The sequence below is a fragment of the Synchiropus splendidus genome, chromosome 19 (genome assembly GCF_027744825.2).
Source record: "Synchiropus splendidus isolate RoL2022-P1 chromosome 19, RoL_Sspl_1.0, whole genome shotgun sequence".
NCBI lineage: Eukaryota > Metazoa > Chordata > Actinopteri > Syngnathiformes > Callionymidae > Synchiropus > Synchiropus splendidus.
The window spans coordinates 9730639-9743395 of NC_071352.1; the positions used below are offsets into that span (position 1 = coordinate 9730639).

The 12757-nt window shown below is 43.0% G+C and overlaps 1 protein-coding gene across 12 annotated transcripts in view; it reads right to left on the reverse strand.

Moving 5' to 3' along the window:
* The window catches only part of srcin1a (SRC kinase signaling inhibitor 1a), a 111926-nt gene that overhangs the window by 56669 nt on the left and 42500 nt on the right, over positions 1–12757 (reverse strand). Inside the window, exon 1 of one of the 12 annotated variants that reach the window (XM_053852760.1) lies at positions 8876–9168. The exons of 10 other annotated variants lie outside the window; for them this stretch is intronic. In XM_053852760.1, the coding sequence (XP_053708735.1) occupies positions 8876–8900 (25 nt within the window). In that variant the 5' untranslated portion in view covers positions 8901–9168. Of the gene's footprint in view, positions 1–8875; positions 9169–12757 lie in introns of those variants that run through there. One more of the 12 variants, XM_053852763.1, reaches the window with a different exon arrangement.

Here is a 12757-nt window from a genome sequence, read left to right on the forward strand (position 1 = left end):
TCCTGGGCAGGTGAGGCCCCACAGATGGACGCTAGGGTGAGCAGTGTGTGACGGAGGTGAAGGGAGAATCAACAGCCAGTTGGCGATCGACAGAAGGAGATGATGGCTTCGCCATTACCAGGCTGTCACAGTCAGCGCAACATAGTGCCCACTGACCAGCAACAACAACAGGGACGGCAGCCCCACTGACAAGTCTGGTGGACAAAACAACAGCCAAGCAGGCGCGCGCTCTTTTCTGCCCACAGAGAAATAAAATCTGAAGGTCAGGCTTTGACCAGTAAAATGAAAATAAGCGTGTTAAGGGACGTATGAAACCCAAGGGCGTGTTTTGCTGCAAATGGAAGACGGCAAAAGGTAACAAAGTTTTCTGCCCTTATCAGAACTTTTATTAATCCCTCAGCTCACTTAGAATCAAGTGCAGACGTCTGTTGTCTTGACAACAAGTCTCCTCTGTTCTTTGCAATGCATTTCTTTGCTTTAAGAACAAGGTAAAAAACATGGTAAAGAGTCACTAGGTTAGTACTTCATTCATGATGATTTCTTTTTTCATGCAAAAAGACGCTGCTTTGGGTTGAGACTAAAATCTTTCACGCTAAACACAAAGAAAAAATGAGTTAGTGGGTGAATGAATCTGGAATGGGACGTGCCCTGGGAGAAGAAAACTCATTATGGAATCTCGGAGCAATTTCCTGGGTAGAAAGTGTGTGCTATGTCTAGAATGTATAGACTGTAGGTGCGAGTAGCATGTTGGTATTATTGAAATAAGCATTTGTTTTTCAGTCCAAAGCCGACTCCCATGTGCATATTGCTGCCTCAGAAATCATAACAGTGGTGTCAAATAATGTCCTTACTGTCGAATCACTTCTAGTTTAAAAAAAAAATCCCACTGTTGTTGTCTATTTGACCTTGATCATTGGAAACACTTTACCCAGCGTTTTAACATGTCTAAACCTTTATATAGCAGTGAACAGGCCGACAGTGCTGATTGCTGCACCACAGGTTGCTGGTTCCAATCCTGCCACAGCAAACCTGTCTGCATGGACTTCTTATGTCAGCACCTGGTTTCCTCCCACACTTCGGAGACATGCAGAGCTAATGGATGACTCAAAAGTATCTGTGGGCGCGAGAGAAAGTGGTGCCCTGTTTTACGCATGAATATTTTCTATATTTTACTACTATATTTTCACTTTTTTTCAAGACATTTCCGCTCAATAATCATACCCAGAATAGTGACTGGGTGTTTCTCACTTGTTTCTGAGGGGTCAGACATAAATCACTCACCCAAATCGCCACACTTTGTGTTTGTGTGTACTGACTTTGATTTTATTGTTTTCTTCCCAGCGTGCTTGCAAAGATAAGAATGTACTTGACCTCTGAATGAAACCATGTCAACCCATCACTACTATCCAATCTAAGCTTGAGTAGCCTAGTTGCAAGTCTTTGAATCACCAACCATGATATGATGTTGAGGTGAATATTTGTTTTTTTTTTCCTTTTCCCCCCTGTGAACTGCTACAGTTATAATTCTACAGAAAGTGGCAGTGTAAGAACATCAGGGTCAAGGTTTCCTGGGGAAGAGCTATCAGGTATGAAGAGCTTGGTCCCTGCAAATGCATGCCCCATTGGACTTCATGTGCATTTACATCCCCCTTTGTTTGTTTGTTTTGCTTCGCTTGTTCCGTGCTTCAAACGAAATCCTGACATGCTGATGCAATTAGTTTGTTGTCAGGTGGAGATGTTTCTTTAAAGCGTAAATCACCTACAGGTTTTTTCTTTTAGGATTAGACCACGGAATTGATAGGACTTGAACCAACTGAGTTGACATGAAACAGGATGCTATTTTCCTTATAATGTAATTGTGCTGTCATACGGAACAAAGATTATGGAAATAGTTATACATTTATTGAGCAGTTGACGGTCTTGAAATGCAGAGTAAGTGCGATGCTCAAGGGCAAACGTGCCAGTGTTTCCTCCATCTTGACATTCAGAGCCTCATGCAGCATTTAACCAGTGAAAATTGGCATTTATTTTTCTCCCAGGGGCCAAATCTGAGAGAATATTTCTCCTCATCCTTCAAGCTCTCAGCTGCCATTCACACCCACCAAATGACTCCTCTCTGGATACATGTGGCTGCCGAACAACGTGCCCTTGGAGCTAAACACTCCTGCCCTATCTGGAATAGAAAATTAAAGCGGGGCCCCTGTGGCAACTATCTCTTCAACAAGTGGGAATGATGTGCTATTTAACATAAATCGAGACATCAAGATACATCTACTTCCGTCAGCCCCCTCTCTCTCTCTTTGTGCCACCTGCTGGCGGCGAAACCCTTATAAGTGCTGCGACCCGGCAGCAGAAGTGTTGGCGGAGCAGCCAATGGCTAATCCAGTCAGCACTCACACTGACTCACAACTAGCTGACATAAAGATTGACAAAGCGGGAGGGAGACAAAGGCAGCGCTGACAGAAGTCCGGAGGTGGATGAACCTTCCAAAGAGCCACGGGAGAAAACCAAAGCAGGCTAAAGAGCTTGCTGAAGAGGAGATCATCTGGCGGGTTAATAGTAGCGGGAGCCAAACAAAACCTCAGCGGAAGTGGGTCAGGAGGATGGTTGCATACACTGGGGTGAGAGATGGCACTAGTGAGGGACGCTTCCAAAAATATATTCATCCACACACTTGGATCCATTAGCGCGTGCAGGACTGGATGGATATGAATAGTCCGTGGAGTACATGTTTGATGGAAGGGAGTTCCAAATTTAATGGCAGGACATTAATCTCGACATCTCAAGAGGGTCGGACGTCCCAGAATAGACCAAGGCCCTCCATTAAGGCCCCCTGAATCACTCAATCTGGCATCCTAACTCTTGACTTTTTCTCGTAATTACCTGACATTTAGGGTTCATGGACATGGAATGTCGATATGGGTTTGGGTGCTTATTTTCCATGCATTTTCCAGCATTATGTCATATTTTCCTCCCCCTGCTTTGATTTCCATCTGGCAGAAATGTCAGGTGCTGTTCAACTCTGCTACCTGAGCCTCAGTGATCAAACTAATGTGACATTTGAGTCTGTTCAGTCCAGTGCATTAAAGCACCAATTGATATTTGGTAAATACCATACATCTCAAGTAACTAAAGATAAGACACTTGCCACTGCAACCATCGATATCACGACTACAGTATAGTCAACTAAAGAGCACAACCTTCACCGAATATTATCGCTCTGCATTTATTTCATCACTATCATTATATACACTTGGCCTCAAGATTATTCACACCCTATGAAAAAAGGCATTCTATTCTAGAATCTTCCTTTACAAAAGCTGTTGTACTGGTAATGGTGCATCTTATGTCCTCACTATGACACTCACACACAATGAGTGGCTAAACTTTGCATCCATAAGTAAATATATAGCCAAAAGTTGATGTTCAGAATTTGGAATCTCCACATGCTAGTCAGTCTTGAACACTATGTAGGTCATGATATCAACATGCTTTGTTGGCGTCACTTCACCAGACTGTCCAACACGTAGACAACACACCCCTGAAGCAGAAGCTCTTCAGCAGCCTGCATACAATGTGATGGGTAGATGAGGTTTCATGAAACAGTGACCTCATTTTCAGAGGCCACCAAATGGTAGCATGGCAGTATAACTAGTTGAATTAAACCTCGCGTCATTTTTATACCAACAGCGCTGCCTACTGAGCCTTGAAAATGAAGACAGTGTTTTATGAAGCCTCATAAAACCATCTCTATGACACGCAGTGCCTGCCAGAGCCGGGAACTCTTCGAAGGAACAGGAAGACACATAAAAAAAGAAAGAAAAAGAAAAAAGGGGTTGCGAATCTTATTTGAAAAGTGAGTGTTGCTCACATGTTTTTAATTGGTTAAACTATGATACTTTAATACTTCAATAATGGAAATAGAGATAGGTTCTATGCAATGTTAAAGCATGAATCTCATACACGTAGAGGAAAAGGCCACTCTCTCTTTCATATTTCCTGGCCTGTCCTTCAACTTAGTATGTGAATTGTCCCTGTCGGGCTTGACAGCGTTGATCTATCCTCAGTGCCGCCAAAAACACTTGCCTGTCACCGCAGTCAATTCTCCGTCTTCTCTGTCTCTCTCATCACTCACTCGGCTTATATCTGCATCCATTTCAGGCTTTAAATGGGTAAAAAGGGAGAGAGGAAATCTCTCATCTGCTGCTGACATCTGCTGGTACTCTGTTCCTGACCTGCTGTTGCTCTCAGCTCCTGGCTACCGCAGCAGATGTGCTCAATTTGCTCATATGGCACCCATGGCTACATCTTTGGCCTTATGTCACCCCACGTCTCATCTCGGAAGACAATATAATCCAAGCATGAGGGAGTGTTATATACATGCATGCTCCGACACGCCTGCCGACCCTTGCTGACCCTGCAGTCAGGATACTGTGGCTCGTCGGGGTGTGAAGCTGACACTCAGTCACGAGAACAAATGAGCTTCAGCATGACCCGAGGTCAATGAAAATCACCAAAGCTGCTGGAAATGGAGTGATCATTACCGCTGATCGGCTTATTGATCTGGCTGCTTCCTTCAGGGTTCTGACTCTCTTCCCAGCTGACTGATAAACATACAACACGCCACGAAAAATGGGTCAAATTTACATGGAACACAGGATCTTTTTGCACGACTCTATATACAAGACCTCATACCTCTTCACATTCAAGGATCCCCGAACTTACAGTATGTTACGCATTATATCATTAATGTACAGCAAATAAAAAAGGAAGAACAATGAGGAATATACTGAAACTAAGTACCCTTTTTGTGAAAACAGAATATGTCTAGTGTTAAACTGACAGATTTTAACCACTCTAGTAGTAGGGAACTCTATTCACAAATTTGACCTTGAATACACTTGGGTCATGTAACACATAAATATTACTAAATCAGACACATTCTGTGACTCCACAAACACATACATGACATAGCTTTTTCAAAGCACATCCACACCTTAAAGAAGGCATTTAAACCAAGTGTCTTTCAGGTCACAAGCTACTCACAACTCACTTCCACACTTGCTCCTCCAGCTCACATTTTGTTTTGGTTTCGCAGGAAAAGCTCAACGCATTGAAAGTCTATGCCAAAGTGAAGAAAAAAAAATCAATTATAAACTTGTTAACTGCATCTCTTAATAAAAGCCAACACCAAAACAAACACCCGAAGCACCCTGGAGGCTACTTATAGCAACTTAGGCTACATTATGTGAAAATGAATTAGTTTAGAGTGCAAGGGCGGCTCAGCATGCAGGCGTTGTAAAAGTACATTTTCATAATTACCTCTCAACAAAGGCTGATTTGGACATGATGTGTTGTTTAGAAGAGAGAAAGATTGGACGATTGGCGCAGCATAAAGATTGGCAGATTCGATTAAGTTCCCCGCAAATGGCCCTCAGACACAAAGGGATAACCATTTTCCAGTGATCCAGGGAGTAACATTATGTAGCAGCCTGTAAAACACTTTTTTTGGGGGGGGGAATTGCGCAGAGGATATTGGACTCATCATGATGATAAATACTGTATGCTAAGATAAATAATATTTTTTATTGAATCTTTTGTCAAGGCGAAATGATGCCACACTATTACTTCTCATACAGTAGCTGCAGAAACAAAATATTAATGTCAAACTCAATCGCTCAAGGGGCCAACATTTTCAAATACAAGTTGCTAATATCACTTAGATTTCCAAAATGCTGTCATTACACCTAGGGAACATTTGAAAGTGCAGCTCTTCTTTCGTTGAAGATAAAACATAGAAAAAAGTTATTTTCGGGGCAAAAACAATCGGCAGCAATATTAGCATTGTAGATACGTTCTAAATATAAACTGAAGACTGGTGGTGAGAACACAGCGATCTGTGCCAGGGGCCGACTGTTCATGTCATTTCAATGAGGGAGCAAAAGAAAAAGAAAATGCATCAAAGAGAACTTTGTAAGACAGAACTCCAAGAAATGCCGCTGCAGCCTTTCATCATCTGCTCTCTCTTCACGACCAATTTCACCCTAACATCTCACTTCTATGGAGTCGCTGCAACAGCAGGGTTCGGCATTTCAAGTTGAGGTTGTGAACAAAAAAAAAAAAAAATTGACAGGCAAAACGACATGGGGTGAGGAAAATCTCTACTCATTGCATGGCATTACAACATGCAACTTTTGGTGGAAGCAAAAACGTTCATTTCATGAGCAGTTTGATATTTGGAGGACCCCGGAGTAGAACGCAAAATTGAGGCTCCAGGAAGAGAGAATAATGAAATAAAGACGTCTCTGCGTTTGAAATATGAAATGTAGATGAAACTCCATTTTCAAATATATATAAATGACTCCACTATTTCTTGTCAATATAACATTTAGTCAGTATTTTAAATCAATATTTTCACCCTCCTTTCAACTATAAGAAAAGATTTCTTGCTCCAATTTAGGTAAAAACAGTGTGAGATGATCGCAGTCATTTTTCTCCAGTTATTTAAGCGCCCATCTCTATATGTGCGACACAAAATACCACCGTATAATTTCTATCTTTGATGTGGCACAGTAGATTCACAGTCAATTCTCTGTTGCATCCATCCCACAGACTTTCTGGCATCAAAGTTCCAAAAGGTTAACAAGAAAGGTATTGTCTCTCTCAAACACTAGCAAAGGTTTGACATCAAAAACGCTACGATAGAGCCGAGCGCATGATGAATAAATAATAGCACAAACTGCATTGCCTACTCTGACTCATTAACATGCAGGGGAAAAAAACCCTACACGTGTGGAATCCAACTGAATCCTTCCAGGAAGCCATGGCTTCACACATAAAAGCATCACACAGGAGAGAAGCACACACACGCTAGCGTAAGTCTAATTTGCAACATAGAATCGTGAACAGTGACACAAATAAGAGGAGATGAGTCGACCTATTGACTCACTGGCTAATGAGCACTGTTACACACACACACCGCAGTCACATCAATGTGTGTGTTTGTGCGGTTACTTGCAAGATAGAGGCCTCTAGCTGCTGAGATAGCTGCACTGCGCTGTCCATTGTGTTAAATCGTGTAAAAACAAGCCATTAGGAAGCGGAAAGTGTGAAACATGACTTAATTTCTGTGAGTCAAGAAATGTGTTTTCAACTCCAAAGCTTTAGTGTAAGTTACGATAAAGGGAAAAAGCAATCGGCTGTGTTGTAACCGGCCGGCGCGCAGACTCTTTGGATGGGCAGGTGCCAAAACCAGTGCAAAAGTTAGTCAAAAATTCACTGTTGTTGTTGGATGGGTTCAATTACTTCCGGTCATGTGACAGACCAAACATCTTTTTCAAAGACACACTTGCTACATACAGGACACGTAAGACATCTCATATGTTATGATTGTTACAAGAAAAGAAATAGTCCCAATGAAGCAACAAGTGTTTTCAGAATATGGGAGTGACCTGCCTTGTTACTGGTGTGTACTTTCGCCTGAGTGACACTTTTTAGCTGGTTCTGCTTTAACAAGTCTGAACACGGGCTGGTTCGATAGAAAGCACTGAGGTTCTGAGAGTCAGGAAAGGCTCCAGAAACAAAACCACGCTTTTTAAAAAGCCTCGCACAGTACTAAATCCAAGATGGCGTCTTAAAGAGGAAGTCACACCAAAAGAATCAAGAACACTCTGCAAATTTTCGGGTTGTTTTTTTCATGCGGCGGGTTTTCTAGTAGCGGAGCTTGTATTCATCAAGAAGTTACTTGTATCCAGACTATGCACATGTGAGAATAACTTTAGCCTTCGTGAATGTAGCTATCTCTTCCAATAAACTGAACACGGCAGCGACTTTGTTCCCAGCTACAACATCTCACTCCGAAGGTAACTGAAACGCAGCCTAAGAACAAGGATATGTTGACGACACGTGAGAAACAAGCTTATATTCTGGAAACAAAATAGTTAGATTGAGTAGATTTTTTTACTTGCTAACAAACGTAGCCATCGTCGCGCAGGTCATCATCATATGACTCGAACATGCAGGCTCAGAAAGGTTATGCAAAGTAGAGTAACAGTGTGTTTAGGCTCGGCAAAACAATAATATGTCCAATATGTCCAATAAATATCACATTTCCCTACGAAAAAATAGCCACAAGATCTGACTACTCAGTAGCTTTGTAGCTTCCCGACTCATTGCTGTCACCAGCCAAAACAAGTTCACACAAAACTTGACTCCGGACATCAAATAAATTGATGACGTCGCAGAATTATGGAGACTAACCAGTGAAGACAGCTGTCTGGTTACAGTACCGGCATCCGACTATCCTCTCTGAATCTTGTTAACAAATCTGAGCAGACAGCAAAGTTAAAAAGAGCCCAACTTGGCAGCGCTGCCTTTTGGCATCCAGCGTGACGACGTTATATACTGCTTGCAGAGAATGAAGCATTAAAGCCTGAAATGACTTCCAGCAACTTAAACATTTATGATCTTGCAAACAAGCGAGTGCGCATCAACAGGCAGAACAAATAACGACAACTGACTGGCTACAAATGGCTTAAAAAGTCCCACGGGGCACAAGAGGAAGCAATAACAGAGTTTGTGAAGAAGCTTGTCATAAATGAGGAAACAGCGGCAGCAGATGCTCCAGTCCTGGAGGAACCGCAGAGCTCCACAGTCTTTGAACATACAGGAGGAAGAAACAGACAGCAGAGCTACGTGACTCTCATGACAAGAGACTGTCACACATAAATACACCCAGAGTCCCCCAATGCTGCAGGTGATCAAAATTAAACGCAGCCAGAACGAGCGCTAAATGCATGACAACCAGCCATAAAGGAAGTAGGAGGGAAAAAAAGAGTATGAAATAAAGTGGGAGGGAGCCACTCCAAATCCCCACCTGAGTGTTTCCCAGCATTCTCCATCCGCACTCCAGCAGCCCTGCTTCTCCTACGTTATTCCATAATTCTCATTCATCTCAAGCCGCCGCCACTACACACAGGCTTGGACGGAATATTGTGTGAAACTTAAATCTAACAGAAGAAAAGACAGGGAGGGACAAAGGGATGAAGAGGTGGGAGAGAGGAGGAGGTAACTATACGTACGAGGGGCACTGAAGGGAAGGAGAGCGAGAGACGGAGTAAGGCTGCCACTTCGGTACATCGCCTCTTTTCCTCTCTGTCCGATTGCGTGTCCCTGGCTGTCTGTCTTACCCCCTCCTCGCCCCCCCCACCACACCATTTCCCTCATTACGTCCATCTGAGTGGTTGTGCCGAGTGAGTATGGGCGGAAGAATGGCTCCACTGTGGTCCTTAAACGCCTCACGGTCTGCTCACCTTTGCGTATAAGTGTTGAAACAATCTAAACTATGAGACACGTTGTTTTCATAAATACTACAAGGGGTGGTGCATACTCATGAGTAAGAAGTGTGAATTTAGTATTATTCCTTTAGAGTTTTTTCAATGAAATATTCCACTTTGATATCACTATTTTTGAGAGGCTTGAAAACTGTTAGAGTAGAGGGTACAGTGTTCAAGAGAAGAACATTTAGCGTGAGCCAGAGTTTGAGATGGAAGTAAATTCACTCATATAGCAATAACATCATCATCCAGACTTTTATCTGAACCGCTGGTGATACTCTTCCTCATCTCTCTCATTCCTCATCTGTTACTCCCTTACTGTGCAACTGCAACTTTCCTGTTTTCACCCAAAACTTCGATGTAAACTTGCCCTCAAATGTTGTTCAGATTGAAGCTACAATTGTGCGCCATCTGCTGGTGTAAAAATCAGGCTTCATATTTGCAGTTTGGCTTACTAAAATGCTGCCATGCTATCTGTCACAATTTTGCAACTTTGCTGTCCAAAGGGGAAACACCTCTTTAGCCTCCAGGTTTATTACACCTTTAAAACACTTCCACCACATTGAAAAACTCATTGGCTTTGAAACATACAGTACATTAATTCAGATCATGTTAAGTCAGCACAACTGCCCTGTCGACCAGCGAGAGCAGATTACTGATGCGCCACTGGCATGTCCTACTTCATCCTTCCCCAGTCAACACCTCAGCTCTCTCCCTGCTTCTACCCGCTCTTAACATCACCCGCTTCTCTTCTCTTTCTCGTGACCTGACCTCAGTCTTTTTAGCTTTATCCACTTGCAAACAGCAGAGATAACTCCAGCCCACGGGAATAGTAAACATGGCCAATCTCTGCATCTCGCTTTGCTCTCTAATGAAAAGTAGCATTCATATACAAAAGCCTCCAGGGTGCTTTCCTGCTCAGACAGCCAATCGCAGGCCAGAGAGGAGACAAGAGCCACACAGTGATTATCACCAGTGGACTAAGATAAGAGATAAAAACGCAGCCTTCAGCCACTCTGTCGATGGTTTTCCAACTAAGCTTGGACCATACCAAACCTCTTATATTACATGTATCGTTTTATTTTAGTGTACAGATGCGTCAAGAGAGTAATACAATTGGGTGACTAAAATGGTTACATTATTGCAGGGAAATTTATAGGGGCATGTTGCGGGGGGTTTTCCAGTGTATATTAATCCCCAGTGTGATGTCGCAATGACCTCACATTCCAACAGTTGAAATCTCGTAGAGAGCTTGTTTTTCAGAAACAGAAGAGACCTCCTGGTTCGTGGGAGGAACAATATTTGCATTTAGCAAAACAACAAACTTCAGTAGTGTGAAAGTTGCTTATGTAACTATTCTTTTAAGGTTCTGAAAAGTACCACATAGTCGAGACAAATATTGATTCCATCTTCACTTTTGCTGGCTCTATTTTGAGGCAAGTGTGTGTATTTTGTGTCTTGCAGCCATGGTTATTTATTATTTTAAAATGTACCTGCTCAATAAGAGGTCAATGTCTTGGACAAAAATGAGGTATAACATATAATAGCACTATCTGTTGAGAACAAATAATATTAGTAATTATTATTCATCTGTTATTTGCTCTAAGATATTACCCAGCAACAGGGATTACCAACTAGAAATTCTCTTGCAAATGGATTTTTAAAACTCCAGCGGCATCAGATTGTTTGTTTACAGACTGCACTTAAAACAGGCTTTTCTCTCCTCCAGCCAGTTTTCTTCCGAGTCATAAAAGCGTCTACGGCTGCTGATTGATGCCAAGAACACATCGGCGGACACAAGAATCTTTCTTCTTCCGCCAAGAATGTTTTTACCATCAGCTGAAGACATGATTTGTTTTTAAATATATTATAATCTGGAAACTATTCAGGGGCGTTCTGTCCCTTCTTCTGCAGGAACGATCATGCAGGAGGGAGATGAACTGTTTAGCTTATAATGCATTACATTGCTAAACCTTTCTACTATTTGGGATTTTTGAACAAAGGTTTTATGTTGGCAGACAGGTATTTGGATAACACTTAACAAAATGTGGTTTGGTCTCCTTTATCTTGGCTGTTTTGGTTGTGACATCACGTGTTACATTATAAGGTGGTGGACCTGGAAATGGTGCATTGGAAACAGATTTATATTTATATTATACATGATATATTGGTGTTATTTGCTTCTTACTTTACTTCTTCTTTTTCTTTCAGCTTCTCCCTTCAGGGATCGCCACAGCGGATCATCCTCCTCCATCTCACCCTGTCCTCTGCTTCCTCTTCTCTCAAACCTACAAACCTCATGTCCTCCTTCACCACCTCCATCAATCTCCTCTTTGGCCTTCCTCTCCACCTTCTGCCTGGCAGTTCCAACCTCAACATCTTCTTCTCCTCCTTCTTCTCCTCCTCCTCCTCCACATTCTTCTCCGTCTTCTCCTCCTCCTTCTTCTTGGCCACAGCGGATCATCTTCCTTCATCTCACCCTGTCCTCTGCTTCCTCTTCTCTCAAACCTACAAACCTCATGTCCTCCTTCGCCACCTCCATCAATCTCCTCTTTGTCCTTCCTCTCCACCTTCTGCCTGGCACTTCCAACCTCAACATCTTCTTCTTCTCCTCCTCCTCCTCCTCCTCCTTCTTCTCCTCCTCCTCCTCCTTCTTCTTCTTCTCCTTCTTCTCCTCCTCCTTCTTCTCGGCCACAGCAGATCATCCTCCTCCATCTCACCCTGTCCTCTGCTTCCTCTTCTCTCAAACCTACAAACCTCATGTCCTCCTTCACCACCTCCATAAATCTCCTCTTTGGCCTTCCTCTCCACATTCTGCCTGGCAGTTCCAACCTCAACATCTTCTTCTTCTCCTCCCTCTCCTTCTCCTTCTCCTCCTCCTCCTCCTTCTTCCTCTTCTCCTGTTCCTTCTTCTCGGCCACAGCAGATCATCTTCCTCCATCTCACCCTGTCCTCTGCTTCCTCTTCTCTCAAACCTACAAACCTCATGTCCTCCTTCACCACCTCCATAAATCTCCTCTTTGGCCTTCCTCTCCACCTTCTGCCTGGCAGTTCCAAACTCAACATCTTCCTACCAATGTATTGGCTCTCTCTCCTCTGTACATGTCCAAACCATCTCCATCTCGCCTCTCTGACTTTGTCTCCTAAACACCATGTGCTGTCCCTCTGATCTACTGCTTCCTGATCCTATCCATCCTGCTCACTCCCAGAGAGAACCTCAGCATCTTCATCTCTGCTACCTCCAGATCTGCCTCCTGTCTTTTCCTCAGTGCCACTGTTTCCAAACAACATTGCTGGCCTCACCACCTTTAGTACAGTTTCCCTTTCATCCTTGCTGACACCCTTTTGTCTCACATCAGACACTTTTCTCCAATGATTCCATCCTGCCTGCACCCGCTTCTTCACCTCTTTCGCACACTCTC